The sequence below is a fragment of the Dasypus novemcinctus genome, chromosome 6, assembly GCF_030445035.2.
Source record: "Dasypus novemcinctus isolate mDasNov1 chromosome 6, mDasNov1.1.hap2, whole genome shotgun sequence".
Taxonomy (NCBI): domain Eukaryota; kingdom Metazoa; phylum Chordata; class Mammalia; order Cingulata; family Dasypodidae; genus Dasypus; species Dasypus novemcinctus.
The window spans coordinates 43,602,887-43,619,613 of NC_080678.1; the positions used below are offsets into that span (position 1 = coordinate 43,602,887).

The 16,727-nt window shown below is 38.7% G+C and overlaps 1 protein-coding gene across 1 annotated transcript in view; it reads right to left on the minus strand.

The window, feature by feature from the left end:
* Positions 1–4,856: 4,856 nt before the first annotated feature.
* Positions 4,857–16,727, minus strand: part of CC2D2B (coiled-coil and C2 domain containing 2B) — a 138,013-nt gene continuing 126,142 nt past the window's right edge. Inside the window, 5 exon segments of the mRNA XM_058298679.2 lie at positions 4,857–6,810; positions 8,762–8,939; positions 10,604–10,662; positions 15,495–15,617; positions 15,981–16,115. Coding sequence (XP_058154662.1) covers positions 6,622–6,810; positions 8,762–8,939; positions 10,604–10,662; positions 15,495–15,617; positions 15,981–16,115 — 684 coding nt within the window. The 3' untranslated portion in view covers positions 4,857–6,621.

Genomic DNA, 16,727 nt, shown 5'->3' on the forward strand with positions numbered 1-16,727 from the left:
CACTAAACAACTTTGTGACAGTATTTTGACTTCTAAATAACTTAAATGTCTGAACCCTCTTCAGAAAAATGGGTCACAGATTATAATTGTCAGATTAATAATCAGGTTGTCTCTAATAGTTTCTAGTTTGAAGACATTATTCACTGGGAGATATTCAGAAAGCATTCTCATTTCTTTCAGGATTTGTCTCATATGAAGACATCAATGTCCACTCATTTTATCCATGTTGCCCTAGCATATCGTATCGGTTTATTATGATTTATTAAGTCTTTAGCGGAAGCTGGGCACAGTTAGGTATTAATTCCTAAATAAAATAAACTCCCTGCTCTAATAAGAGCTTATATTTTACTAGGGGTAGAAGGAGGCACAATAAGCAACAATAAACTATCACATGATGTTGAGTGCTGTGAAAAAAAACAGAAAAACAAAGTGATGGTGGATGCACATTGTGTTATGTATGGTGGTCAGATGCAGCCTGTGTTCAAAAGGCCTAAAGGAAGTATGGGAGCATGCAGATATCTGGGAACCCAAAGTTCCAGGCAGAGGAAACAGCAGAAGTAAGATTCTATGGAGAAAGCATGTTTGGAATGAATGAGGGGGCCAAAGCATGGCCAGAGTGAAGAAGAGGAGATAGGAAAGACATTCCAAGTGAAAGAAGCAGTGATCAGCAAAGGTATGAAAGGATGGAAGTAAAAATGGCAGAAAATCTAAATAATGAGCAAAGTATAGAAACTGTAGAGTCCCATGTGCCTGCTGTAAGGCACACGATAGGTTTGGTAAGATATGAATCTGGGACTAGATTCTCTGGAGAGCTTTTGTATTGCACAAAACTTTAGGCAGTGAAAAGCCACTGATTTAAAAATTGTTTATTTAAAATTTTTAAATGAATGCATGTAAAAGGTAAAACATTTGAGCATTACAAGACTGTATACACTAAGTCTTGTTTCTCCCCTGGCCTCAGTTCTTTCCAAAGGTGACACCGTTATTATTTTCTTTTGCACCCTTCCAGGGACATCTGGTTTTTTATTTGTTGCTTCCCTGTGGAGTGGCTTTAGGGAGGTCATTTCCCTCCTCTGCAACTCAGGTCCATAATCTACAAAGTGAACTGGATGATGAGTGAGGTTGCTTCTGACTTTAACATTTCAGGTTCCTCATTCTTGTCACACACATGTTGCCATGTCTTCTGTAGGGAAAGAGGCCCAATACTACCCATAAAACTCTATTCATTATAGTTTTCAAGTTTTTAATTTTAAATGTATCAAGGAATTCATGTACACTCTTTAATCAAGTATCTCTACAAGATGTAATGAAAAGCAACAATCTCTTGCTTTATCCCTCTAAGTCTTACTCTACAGAGGCTTATAACTTTACTTTTAACTCTTTTAGCTATTTCTTGTGATATTTACTATCATCTTTTGAAACTTATGTTGAAATCAATAGAAATATTACTATTTCTTGATATAAAATATATCATTTTTAGATTTACTTCTTGTTCTGGAGAATGAAGATTTAGATTCTTTATATCATCCTTCAGATACACATTTTCCCTTTCCTCCATCTTGCTAATATAATTTTAACACAGTTTTGGTTACATTATTAGTTTTCATTATTATGATTACACAAATGTTCACTTCTGAGCCATGTGGTGTCCTATGATTGTGTTTTTATTTTATTTTCTTACAATTACCTCTTTTTCTTTTTTCTTTTTTTTTGCTTAGCTTTTTTTCACATCTATATTTAAGTTTTCTACATCCTCCAATAGCTCTGTAAAATGCCTGCTCGATTTTTGATACATTCAGTCCTATCAAATAATCCATCAGTTCTATACCCCCCTCCTCCTGCCCTTGATATATTCTCTTGGAGCCACCTACCTTCCAAACTCCAGAAAATAAGCTTCCAATGTTTTAGTGTTGGTAGGAAAAGTTGCATGGCTACAAAAGTGGTGAGGGAGGTCTTAATGTTTATTTTGAATACCCTTAACCAATCCTCCTATATTCAACCCACTTCACATCCCTACCCCTTCAGAGGTAACTGGAGTCCCAGATCCTGAGCCTTTTTGAGTTCTTATGTGGTTCTTCTTGTAAGCATCCCATACACTCAACACTCCTGAATTGCAGGCACTTAATTTTCAGTTTTCTCTGGTCTGGTAAATTGGTTATCATGTATTTGCTTTCTAGTTTCCAAACTTTATAGTCCATTTGAAAGGGAATAGAGATATATTCTTATTTTCAATCTGTTTTTTATATATATACATATATATATTATTTTTAAAGATTTTTATTTTTCTTATTTATTTACACACATACCCATCCCCCCCCCTTGTTTGTGGGCACTGTCTGCTCTCTGTGCCTGCTTGTCTTCTCTTTAGGAGGCACCAGGAACTGAACCTGGGACCTCCCATGTGGAAGAGAGGCACTCAATCACCTGAGCTACCTCAGCTCCCTAGTTCGTCATCTCTCATTGTCTTTCCTTTGTGTCTCTGTTGCATCATCTTGTTGTGTCAGCTCATTGCACCTGCCTGACATGCCAGCTAACCTTTTCTAGGGGGCACTGGAAACTGAACCCTGGACCTCCCAATCACTTGAGCCATATACACTTCCCCCAATCTGTTATATTTAAATTGAAGCCAATTTAATTATTTCTAATGAGAACCTGTCATTTATCCTTTACTTGTTTGGAATTTCTGAAATATTTGCATATATGTAACCTTGCTGATCATATCTCCAAAATATATCTTAAATTGGTCAACTACTAGTCATGTCTACTATCAACAAACTGGCCCAAGGCACCATCATTTCTCATTTGAACTTTTACAATAGTTTTTTTTTTTAAACTGATCTCATCACAATTTATCTTGCCCTTCTCCAAAATATTTGCTACAGAGAAGATGGAGTGGTCATAAAAAAGGTAAATCACACTTGTTACAAACTTGATATGGAAAAACTCCTAGATCACATTTCCAGTGTTTTCGCATTATAGAATGTTAAGATAGGTTTAACTATGTGTTTTAAAAATGGGGACCAGAATGTGTAGACATTTTAAATATGTAATTTTTGAGGAAGTATTCTAAATTTTAAAATATGACATGATTAGGTTTCACCCTGGGTAAAATGGATTAAGCATAGTTTACCCTGGTCTCTCCCACTGAATGCAGCTATAAAGGCTGGACAGACTGAATGAGTAAGCTATCTGAGGACACTGAGAAGTAAACAGTAGCAGGCAGACTGGGGGAGAAGACCATAATTTGAAGTATCACCAAACTGGCAGTAACTTCCCATTTTTCTTCCAGGACCTCCTAGCCTAGGTTCTTCAGTTTGCTAGGCAGTTGGAAGCAGATACCATGAAATGGGTTGGCTTTAAAACAATGGGAATTTACTAGCTTAAAGTTTTGAGGCAGAGAAAAATGTCCAAATCAAGGCATCATCAAGGTGATGCTTTCTTCCTGAATACTGGCTGCTAGCAATCCTTGACTCCTCTGCCACAGGGCAAGGTACATAGCAGCATCTGCTGGCCTCTCCCTTCTCTTCTGGGTTTCCTTGCTTTCAGCTTCCTGCTTCTGTGGCTTTCTCTCTCTGTATTCATCCTATTTATGAAGGACTCCAGTAAGAAGATTAAGACTCATCACGAATGAGGTGGGTCATTACTTAGCTGAAGTAACCTTATCAAAAGATCCTACTTACAATGGGTTTACATCCATAGGAATGGATTAACTTTAAAAACATGCTTTTCTGGGAGGTACATACAGTTTCAAACCACCACAGCAGCTTTAAACCTGGAAGGGAGAACTCTGGACCTTTGCAATTGCAGTTTCCACTGTCTGGAATGCTTTTGTCGCAAGTATTTATATGACTGTTTTCCTTCCACCTATGGCAGAAACTGCAATTTGCCTACCTAATAGTCATCCTTCCCATCTTTCTTATCAATAGAGCCCTAATTTTAGTTGAGGGAAGAATATGTTCATTTAATAAACTTGTATCTCCCAGTCTGTCTTGTGGCTAGGAGTGATACAGTTCTGGCCATTGGGATGTAAGCTGAAATTACTAGTATGCCCACCTGAGAAACTTCTTAAAAGGAGAAAATAGCTGGCATCCTCTACTTTCGCCTTCTCTTTTTGCATTTTCTTGACATGAAAATGGATTTGAGGCTAGACCTAAGGTTCTCAAAGTGTGTTTCCAAACCAGCAGTCTCAGGATCACCTGGGACCTTGCTGTAAATGCAACTTATTGAGCCCCACCCAGACTAATGGAATCAGTAACTCTGGAGCTTGGGCACAGCAATCTGTGTTTTAACAAGCTCTTCAGGTGATTCTTAAGCATGCTGAAGTTTGAGAGCCCTACTGGGCTAGAGGATAAAAGTCTCAGACATAGCCAAGAAGTGGACTAGAGTATCAATGACATCGAGGAGACACTGCACTAGACTTGGATTGCCTCCTCTGGACTTGCAGTTATGTGAATAGTAATCTCTATCTGGGTAATCTACTGTGGTTAGGTTTCTGTTATGTGCCACAGAATGCAATTCTAATTGATAAATCATCTTTAAAATCTCAGCTCCAATGTTCATTCTTTGACAGAACTTCCCTTAACTATTCTGCTTATACCTTACACCCCCTGCAAAGTCTTTCTCTGTCATGCTATCCTATTTGCTTCCTCTATAGTACTGATCACATCTGGAAATTATCTCAATTACTTGCTTGTTTATTTATTTATGGTCTTTTTCCCCATGTAAGAACGTAAGCTTTATGCAGATAGGACCTTTGTTTTTTGTTTTTTGCTGTACTCCAGCTTATACACTAATACCTGGCATATAATAGATTTTCAATAATTATTTGTTGAATGACTTACAGAATTACAAAATTATATGTTCCATTTAGAACCATGTATTTTAAAAACTCTCATGAAAAATGATTCATTACAGATAATTTCACAATTTTCAGGACAAACTTTTGGTTGAAAAAGTAACACATACACATGTAAAAAATACAACACAAAAAGGAGCCTTTGTGTTTGCTTGTGAACTCTTGATACTCTTAAATGACCTATCAATTTTAACACCACAAACAACTAATGAAATAACTATATAAACATTCAAAGCTCCATGGAAATGGGCTGCAGTAACTAGCATTTCTTTGGCAACCTCACCTTGCCATAGTTATTTTGTGCTACTTCAATCAAAGTAGGAAACTTGTTTAATAACAAAGCTTCATATGGCATTTAAACACAAACATTTAAATAAAAACAAATTCTGATCAATTTCCTTATGCATGCCAGAAGATGCACACAATTAGATTTTAACCTGTGGGTAAAAACATTCCTGTCACCCATATCCTTACTTTACTCTTTTATGTCACTACAAATAAATGAGGCCTTGGTATGAGCCCACAGAGGGCTACTGGGAGGAATACAGACTGTAGATTCCCTGGAGATTAATTTGGGGGTCTCTGCTTGTTTTGGGAGTGACCCAAGAAGCCCCTATGCTCCTGCAATGGGAGAAATGAATTTTCTTTTTCTCATTTTCACCTCATATTAAAATGCTCCAGTCAAACTTTGGAAATCCTTACCCTTTGATTATTATTTTTAATGATAAGCTGTTATGTAACGTTTAGGTAAATTATTAAACACTTTTCTCAGTGACGCATAGAGGTCATTCAAACATAAGAAAGTATAATACTTCCTGACTTAGCTTCTTGCCCACAATTTCTTGAGGGGCTCCTAGGATCTACATGGGTCTCCTTAGGGCCATCATAGAGAAAGGAAAGGGGCAGAAAAGTGCCAGAGGCTGATGGAGGGCTGCTCAAAGAGGAAAGAAGGAGCTCTGAGATTTGGTGAGACCATGTCCTCCCTTCCTTATGGAATCAGGAAAGCAGATTAGATTAGAACAGTTCCTGGTTCAGGTCCCATCCCAATACTTGCAGCTGTAAGGACTTCATGTCAGCAGCATCCCAAGCGCAAACTTTTGAAAAGCTGACCTCAACCGGACATGGTAGATTTTCCTTTTATTCTTTTTCAGTGAAACAACATTTTATCTTATGAGAGGCAATGACCTTTAGTTTCCATTTGAGTAATTTTGACCTCACATTCCTTCAGAAACAGCATCAATCATACAAGTCTCATTTTAGTATGACAACATTCCTTATGGCACTCTTAACCATTCATCAGAATTACCTGGAGAGCTGGTTGAAAATAATGCAGTTTTTGGAGCTCCACTCTCAGAGGTTCTGATTCAGTAGGTCTAAGACAGAATCCGGGAATCTATATTTTCAACAAAACTCTCCAGGTGATTCTGGAGGCCCACCATTTGAGAAGTACTGGCCTTAGGAGAAGAGGTCAGAATTCCTAGAATAAGACAGTGACCCAAGATCTGCCAGGGTAGACAGTGACCCAAGGCAGCCAGACAGCCCTATGGGTCCTCCTTGAGGAAGCCTTTGGTGAGCAGGTCCTCTAGACTTGTCCTCAAAGTTTAGGGAATGAGTTTCCATGGTGCCCAACTCTGTAAGTCAACCAAAATTTGGGCTCAGCACTTGGCATCAGGAGAAGTACCAAAATCCCAACGTTCCAGAAATGTTGTGGTTGCTTCTGGTCTGGGGGCTCAAAGCACAATCTTTTCCTTTTCCCTACTACCTTTTCACTGATGTCGGCCTAAGGAAGCCAAATAGACCCACACAGATAATATGTTATTTGGGTATGGGTGAATATACACAGCTAGAGCAAATTCTGTCTGGGGAAATTCAGAAGCGTGAATTCCCGTTTGATAAACAGTATCAATAACTGACTGTATATCAGTGTATGGCATCTGGATGGGAAATCCTGTGACCTAGACCAAAGACAGAACACATAAACCCACATTACAATCAGGAAAGTAATCTAGTTTCATTGTATGCAAGATCATATTAGCCTCAAAGAAACGGTAATCATAAAGCAACAGTTAACATTTTATGAGTGCTTACTATTGTCTAGGCACAGTGTTAAAGGCTTCATCTAAATATTTAATCTTTAAACAACCCTATGAGGTAGGTTCTATTATTATCCCCACCTTACAGCTAGAGAGGAGCAAAGCCAGGTCTGTTTGATGCCAGAGCCTGTACATTTAAGATTTCATATACTCACACCCTTTCTAGTATGGCAAACTGCCTGCAGAGAAGGAAATTCATCCTAAAAATGAGGGATTTAAAAGAGAATTTTGGAAGAATTTATTCAATATTGATTTTATTTATATTCATTAAGTTTCTATTACGTGATGGGATTAAAGAACTGTGGAACATAGTCCCATATAAAATTACCTGGCTATTTAATAACCACATTCATGATCTCTTTCAAGATTACTTACTTAAGGAAGCTTTCTCTTAAATCTGTTCATGTACTCATCCCATTTGGTACCCTAGTGCACTGTTCTTCCCCTAGCAAAATACTTATTTATCAAACTACCTTGCAATGACCTGTTTTCTGGTCTCTCTAACGAGCCCACAGACTCTGTGATTACATGGGATTGTATTTGTCTTGTTCACTGTCATAACCTTAGTGCCTAGCACAATGCTGGGCATATGGAATAATAATAGTTAACATTTGTTAGGCACTTGCTACGTGCTGGGTACTATTCTAAATATTTACTCATCTAATCCTCACCACATCACCAAACAGATAATTATTTGTGTCTCTGTTTTCTTACTAGATGGAGTAGAAGGTATAGAGAGGTTAGATAACTTACCTTAGGTCAAGGCCAGTGAGTGGTTAAGTTGGGATTTGAACCCCGGCTGCGGGGTTCAACCCAGGTTTCTGATTGTCAACTGTGCATTATTAAATAGATAATTTATAAGAACTCCAAGTTTTAATCTTGCTTTATATTTGTTTTCCTTATCTGTTTACCCTCTAATTCCATTCAGAAAACAAAACAAAAACAAAAATAACCTCCTTTTCATGAATAGCAGTGTCTGCAGACCCATCCCTGTCAGCTAAGGACTGATATCCGCAGTCCCTCAACTCCCCAGCAGATCCCTTTCTTCATTCCCTTCAAGGGGTTTCCCTGAAAAGATAGTCTATTGGCTGGTGTGGGGAAGAAATCTCACTCTTGGGAGATTGGGGCTTCCAAAAACCTACTGGACCAGCTCAGATAGAGGAGGAGAGAGGCTGCCTATAGCTAGGGACAGGAGAGGGAAAGAAAGTGGGGACCCTAAGAATATACTGAATGCCTACCATGTTTGATTATAGACCTGCAAACTCTGAGATATATTTTAATCATCCAAGAAGATATCAAATGGGCAGCTGAACATATAAGAGTGGAGGTCAGGAGACAGATCCAGGAAGGATGTAAAAATTTGTAATTAATCAGCATATAGAAGATATTAGCGCTTGCCTGGATTTCTCTTGCCCAGAAACGAGGACAGTGAATCCCATCTATTACTACCATCTAGAAATCACTTCTTAGTTTCTTAGTTGCAAATTGGTCTCCTTCTGGGCATCTTTCTCCAAAATGTGTAGTTAACATATAGTAACACATATGACTGGTTCCAAGAAAATGTCATGCAATGTGCCCTGGTAATAGTTGTTCACTACATTTAAAATTATTTAGTCTATAAATAAGTACATTTTAATACATTTATAGACTAAAATTATTTAGTCTATAAATAAATACATTTTAATTTAATAAGATTTAATTTAATCTTATCTTCTAGGATTAAGATAAAAGGCATTTCAGGGATATTTATAATTGCAATTAGCTGGTAGTTAGCAACATAGATAAAACAAATGTCATTAAAACATATACGAACCCAATAAAATTGTAGCAGTCTTTCAAATTCACTCTCTTCTTCAGTTGAAACAAAACTTCCTGTTCCAAGTTCCAGTTTAGGGAGGATTTGCCTCAAAATAGAAGTACATTGCCGATTCCAACGTGTTGGCTCTTTAGGTCGCCATTCCATCATTTTACATTTTAGAGTTCTTTCAATCCTGAGGCAAGAATGCAAAGATTTTTATGACAAATTGTAACTCATTTAATAAATGTGATAAGATTTCTGTTACTTTTATTCATGCATGAGAACGATGCTTTTTAGATACTTAGGAGGAAATCAGACCTCCATAGTTAGGGGAGTCTTCCTTTAGTCACACTAATCAGGTCGGGGAGAAGCAGGCTTTTGCTTGGTTTGGTAAGGCAAGAAGCTCCCCAGGTAGCTCACAATTAGCTTTCAAAGGCACATATGTTTTCCATTTACCTGCATGTAGGCAGCTGTATACTTAAGTGTGATATGACAGCACTTACAGTCTCACTGCTGGATTGACATTCCTACAGCTCCAAAACCCTCCTTTGACATAGGATATTGCATTTCTAAGAAATTGCCTTTATAAAGATACAGAAATCTGGCCTGGGATGATATTAGCAGAGATGGGTTTACTAGATCAGTTAACTCATCAGGCAGAGTTGGGAGGAAATGAAGCACTGGACTGATAAGTATGATGGTCAGACTTCCCCTACCTGAATGTAGGCTCCATAAAAGCAGGGCTTTGGCCTGTATACCCTGAGACCCTGTAACACTGCCTGGTGATAAACTGTGCCAGGGAGGGAAGGGAAGGGTGTCATAGAGTAGGCTGGTTGACAGAGCCCTCCTGGGAAGCCCCTCCTCTGTGTAGCATGACTGTGTAATTGATTCATAACAGCAGTGTGTGCTACAGAAGGAGCAGCCTGGAGTCTCCTCTTGACTAAGTTCATAGAGCAAATATGCAGCTTGCAGTCTGCAGAAGGTCTCAGAGGTGGCTTTGCATCAGAATCACCTGTAGGGCTTTATAAAATGTTTTACCTCCAGATATTAATTAAATGAGTCTGGTCTGGGATTCCAGCACCTGCATTTTTAAGGAGTTCCAGAAGCAATTCTGATGAAACTGGAAGCTGAGGACCGTTTCCCTACGCCATTTCTTCCTCTTTTGTTTAGAGCTGGGGAAGGTGGAGGCAGGATGAAAGGTGAGGTGTGTGTGTAGGGGAGAATGTTGTCTTCCAGCAAGAGAAGGGAGTGACAAAATGATTTTGGTTGTGTTCTTTTTTGATTAGTTGTTACTGGCTTATCCTGCTGTGTCAGCATGAGTCACTGGAGGCAGTCAGCTCTAGAAGCCTCTGACACTTTTGCAGCAGGAGCGAAGCCTGCTTCAAGGCATTTGACCCTCTGCCCTCCATAGGACAACTTCCTTGGGGTTCTTATTTGTGTGTTTGGGGAATGGTGCCCAGGAACAGCAGTACTGATGTTCTACCACCAAACTTGGATTGTTACCTTATCCCCTGTCATGGACCATTTACCACAATGACCATTCCAAGAAATGCTAGCTACTGCATTGTGATTGCTATGGGCTTGACAGGCACCTGTGTTGAGAACTTTTCAACAGGAGACCACAATGTTCTTAGCATCAATTTTTAACTCAGACTCTCCTTTCAAGGGGCTGCTTTTCAGTGCATGTACCAAGAGACAGATGATTCAATAGGGCTAATTATTATAATCTCCTTTTTTTGGGTCCTGTTGCTGAATCTAACAGGTATTTTGAGAAGTTGGGTTAGAGGACCCAAAGGTAGACAAATGAGAAATTACAGAGATAATATGATAATCATAATATGTAAAAAAAGATCATACCTGTTCTTTAGATCTTCTACCATGCTTTTATTAGTATCAGAATATTTTATTTCTTTAGGCTGAAATATAGACAATTGAAAGTTAAGAAAGCTTTTAGGGAGACTGCATTTATACCACAGTCATCCCTGGAGTGCTAGTTAACATAAAAGGGGAACCCAATCCAGTCTCATGTGACAAAATCATTCAATCACATGTAAAATACAGATCACGTATTTCCTTTGACTTCAGTACTGCTTCATCATAGCATAGGAGGGGGAATAGATTTACAAAAGAATATATTTTTCATGGGTAAGACAAAACTGCTGTCCCAGTAATTTATTCAAAGAAGCATTTGACATATTTGTCAATTCCACTAGGTAATGCTGGGCAGCTGCACTTGTCTCTTCCACATAGTGTGTGATCTTGGCTGAGTTACTTAGCTTTTCTGAATCTTGGTTACCTCATCTTTGAGATGGGGGCAATAACAGTGCCTATTTCACTGGGGTGTCTTGTGGAGATTTTAAAACAAAATAATATATGTAAATCTTGGCATGCAGTGAGCACTCAAGGAACATCAGATATTATTATCATTACTCTTTTCACCTGGTTTATCATCTTCCTTCTTTGAGTATTCTCATTCTTTCAACAGGTGGTAGCCAGGTCTTTGTGTATGCACACATACACACACAGACCCCCACACAGGGTCCATTTAATCTTCCATTGCCTCTAAGCCTTTGCTCCAGGCATCCCATCAGAAGCAGAGAGCAATGCTCTACCATATTCTCCTCCTGGGCAGGAGAAGCTGGGAAGAGGGGAGGACTTTTTAAATCCTCCCTACACTCTGCCCTCCCTTCCTGCTGTGGGGTTCACAGAGACAAGAGTGACGGGCTGAGTTTGGACAGTTCTGCCTTTGTGTACGTCCATCATCTGAGTAACAGGTGCAGTTGTAGAGGCAGAGACAGACATTTTTTCCTCATAAGTGGAAGGAGGGCTGTGCAAAAAGGAGGCAGCACTTGGCAGAACTCTAAGTCCTGGAGTACTGACTTCAGGCATGGTGAAGAAGGCTCAGTCTGTCACGTGATGACCCATGATCTATTCCCAAAGTCTGGTCTTCTGGCGATGTGTTAAAAATGCAAATTCTTAGCCCCACCCAGACCCACTACTGTGGATTGAATTGTGTCTCCCAAAAGATATATTGAAGTCTAACCCCCCCACCTGTGAATGTGGCCTTATTTAGAAATAGGGTCATTGCAGATGGAATCATTTGAGTTAAAATTAGGTTCTGCTGGACACAGACAGAAAAGGGAATTCCATGTGATAATCGAGGCAGAGATTGAACTGCTGCAGCTTCAAGCCAAGGAACTCCAAGGATTGCTGGCAAACCACCAGAAGGTAGGATGAGGCCAGGAAGCGTTCTCCTCTATGGGTAGCAGAGGGAGCACAGCACTACCAACACCTTGATTTGGATTTCTTGACTGTAGAACTGTAAGACAATACGTTTCTGTTGCTTTAAGCCACCTAGTTTGTGGTACTTTGTTGTGGTGGCCTTAGGAAATGAATATACCCGCTGAATCAGAAACTTGGGGAATGAGGCCCAGAAATCTGTTTCAACAAGCCATCCAGGTGATTCTGATGCCTGCCATAGTTGGAGAACCTCTCGATTAGAGAATAGACTCAGGTATAGGGAGTTTCCCCACAATAGAATATGGCAGGAGACAGTGACTAGACAAAGGGGAAAATAAACTTCATTGTAAAGTTGTGGTGGCCAGAACCTTTCTCAGATAAGAGAGAGAGACCAAATTCTCTGATTGCTGTCAGTCACTCACTTTTCTCTCCAACTCCTGTAGATTAGTTAGGACACCTTTAGATCTGAACAAGAGGGGTCTGGCCTTCCCAGGTTATGTTGACTCAATAACTTTATGGTATGTTTGTCCACTTTTTGTTTCCTTTTCTGGCAAAGGCCCTTTCTTTATTTCAGGGAACTCAGGTACTTCAAAACTTCATGAGTGTTTCCCAAGCTATCTCCTCTCTAAATATCCACATTCTCAAATGCACACTCCAATCTGTGTTCCCAATTGTGTTACAGATTGTGTTCAAAGTGGCTTATTCTGGCAAATTGGAAGATTGAGGGCATTTATATACAGGAAAGAAATCAGTAGAGAGATACAAGTCAAATGCAACTATGAGTTTTATATCAATTCAATTTGGCAGAATTTTAGTTTCCATCCTTAGCCAGAGTGGCTTTTTCAAAACACAGTTTGATCCTGGTAGCCCTTGCCTTAGTGATGTTGGTTTCTGATTGCTCTGAGGATGAAGACCCAAATCTTTAGCAGAACTCTGCTCACCCCTCAGCTTATCTCTGCTCATTCCCTGGCAGCAGCCAAACTGGGTCTTTTGCCTCTTTGACAGATATCTCCTTGCCATAGCAGGCCTCCACAACTGCTGTTCCTGCTCTCTACTGGGCCCATTCTCTTCCCAGCTTTTCATCTAAGTCAGCTCCTATGCACCTTTCCTGAACTTGTGCATCATTATTTTCCAAGAAGCTTCTGCAACTCTCCCTCCCCTCAAGTCCTCCTGCTGTGTGCTCCCAAAACACATTCATTTCTTCTGCAGTGACAGTTATCATTTTGCACTGCAATTGCTTATCTTCCTCTGTTTCTTCCTCTAGAACATAAGTTCCAAGAATATTGCAATGTCTGTATTTTACATTGTGGTATCTATTCCTACCACAGTGCTGGCTCATAGCAGCACTCAAATATTTCCTGAATGAATACAAGAATGGTTAAATATTAAACAATAACAATAAAACCCCTCATCTCTAAATAAATCATTCTTACATAACTCTTGGTCACAGCTATGGAATGGGAAAGGCATGACGTAGGCTAAGGATGCTGTACATGTGCTGTAGACGTGGTTTGCTCAAGAGAGAAAAGCACATTCTCCCTTCTTTAAAATTACTTTTACAAACAAGAAATATGAAAATATGTACATATGCATGGAGAATATTTAGAAGGATGTACAAGGATTTAGTAACTGGTTATTTCTTAGGGACTAGGAAAATATGCGGAAGGGGGGAGAAGTTCTTCACTTTAAATACTTTGGTACTGTTTGATTTTTTTCTCCTCCACAACCATTATGTATTCCTTTTTGCTATAGCGAGCTATCTCCAATCTACAGACAAGTATATAGAATAATATGAGCATCCACCCTACATACCTACTTCCAACTATATCTAACTTTGCATTCATTCATACTTGTTTTAGATTTTTTTCAAAAGAAGTAAAAATTACAGATAAATTTTAAGTACTCTGCATACTGTTTCCTTCCCAGAGGTAACCTCTAGCCTGAATTTGGTATTTATCATTCCTATGAATGTTGTTGACTATCACTATAAACCTAAATACACACAAACAATATATAGTTTTCAAACTCCATATAAGTGGTTTTGAACTGTATGTGCCATTCCACAGCTCCCTTATTTTGCCTAACCTTACCATTTTAAATATTCACCTGTGTTGACATGCATGGCTCTAAGTCTATGGTTCTCAACCTTGACTGCATAATGGAATCACCCCAGGAGCTTTAAAAAATACTGATATGTGGGTTCCACCCTTAGATATTCTGATACAATGGATATACAGCCAAGCTGAGAATTACATTATATTAGTTCATGCATTATTTCTATTACATTATTATTTTAAGATTTCATTGTATGATACTCAAGTATTCATTTCACCATTGATGAACTGTTTCCAATTTTTTTGCTATTTGAAGTAATTCTACAATGTACATTGTTGTACTTGTCTTCCTGTGCATATGTATATGCTTAGAAGTTGGATTAGTAGATTAAAGGCTGAGTGTCTGCAACTTTACCAGCTACTATCATACAGCTTTCCAAAGTGTTTATAGCAATTTATGCTCCAACATTTCTCTGCATCTTTGTCAAATGATTATACTTTAAAAAAATATTTTTGCGACTCTTATGCAAATATGAAATAGTGTCATTATTTTAAATTGTATTTTCCTGATTACATGTGAAGTTGAGCATTTGTGTTTCTGCTTCTATGAACTGTCTTTTGACTGGTTTGGGGTTTTTTTCCTATTCTTTTTCTTTCATCCTCTCTCTCCCTCTGGGCTCACACCTTCTAGTTTCTGGGTTTTGCGATTGTCTGCACCCTCCCATCTTAGGTTCCTCAATCCAGAAACAGCTGTTTATATGATCCAGCAGTGAAACTGAGTATCCCACAGATCCTAGTCTCAGGCCTGTGCTTTGGTTTCCTGCCTCCTAGCATGTTTAGTGCTACAGCCACAGGTCATGGGTCTGCAGGTTTTGTACCCAGTCTTCCTTCAAAGTATAGTAGTAGGAGAGCTCTATCCCAGTCCCTGGCTTCAAAAAGTGAGACTGGCTCTGGTTCCCATCCTTTTAGGAAGAATTTTCAGATCTTGCTGCCACTACTCCTTCAGCCCCACACACTGCTGGTATTTATGTCTTGTTTCTATTCCATGAGGTAACTATCATGGTTTGGAGCCCAGACAATTCTTTTTTTTTACACTTTATTGTCCCCATAGTTATGGAGCAGAAGGACTAGGTCAAAGTAAGAACTCACCACACCATCTTGAAAACTACATTTTATGTTTTATGATTAAAAATATTTTAAATTCTATATTAAAATCTAAATTCACATTTGACATGATAGTGTCTTTGCAAATTTTCTTTTTTGCCGGTAGAGGAAAGGAACCAGAGCTGCCTAAAGATGGGCGGGATGGCAGAGAAATCTGTTTTTTTATTAACATTTGCCAAAAAATTCAGGAAGCAATTAGCTATATAAATATAACAGAATCTGTCCATCCTGGTAATGACTAGAACCAATAGCAACTGTCATGTAGACACACCTTAAAAGCTATGATTTACCTGTATGCTTTGTGCTTTTGTCCCTTGGGAATTTTTTGGAAGCAGTTGTTTCCAGAAACTTTCCTTTGAATAGTCAAAATGTACAGCCATTGGTGTATTATTTTGTTGAATATTAAACCAGATCTATGAAAATATTAACATAAATCAGTAGGCCGATAGCAGAACAAGGCCCATGACTGGTAAGAATAGAGCAAAAGTTTACCATTCTAATACCCAACAAAGCTGCAGAAGTCAAGGAAGGTAATAAGACAGGAGAGAAAGAGACTCCAGGGTTATGCCAACATTAGATTGCCTCACTGGCTTTTAGCCCTGGGAGTACTACAGAATCACCTGGGGAGCTTTAGAGATAAAAGATTGCCCAGGCTCCACACTCCAGGGATTCTGGTTTTTTCAAAGCTCTTCAGGTAATTCTAATGCATAGCCAGGGTAGAGGAGCTCTGGTTTGACATTTTGAGAATTAAAATAATATTTTTTCCATATACTTACATTTCCATCATCAAACAAACAGTCTACACTTTTTAAGGGGCAAAATGGGTCAAACTGCTTATGACATTGCCCAGTTAGTGGATTCCAAAGCAAATATTCATCTGTTTCTTGAGTTAATACATAAGCCACATGTCCCTGTATAATCAAAAACAGTTAAAGTCATTTTTGGTGGATGACTGATTTAACTTATTCCTGTATGTGTAAGTTATAATGTTAAACATGTGAGACTTTTTATTTCTAAAAGATTTTAAGGCTTTTTTTTTTTAAAAGGAAAAAGCAAAAACAAAAAGCCCAGACCTCATAAATCCTCAGATCTGAGTTAGCATGGGGATTCAGAAGAGATAACTTCTGACCAGTGATGCCATACATGGTCAGGGAGAGCGTGCCTTGATGCAAGGAAATATGTTATTCTAACAAATCCAGAATGTTATGATGATTTTCCAGGAGACAATACCTAAAATGTTTTGACAGAGGGACACTTTACTGTAGTTCACACAAAGGTGCTATATGCACTAGCCCTGCTTTCAGTAGAATATACTTGGGGAATGAAAGTGAACCACCATGTAGAGTTAGGGAATGCAGACTGACTTAGGGCTCTGGAAAAAAACAAACAAAAAAAAAGTGACACTAAAAAGTCATTAAATCAATTTTGAAGATGAGATGGGAATTAGAAGTTAGAGAGAAAATATATAGGAAACCAGTTTGAGGAAGAAAAGTAGTCATGATGTTATTATTTTGCTCTGTACC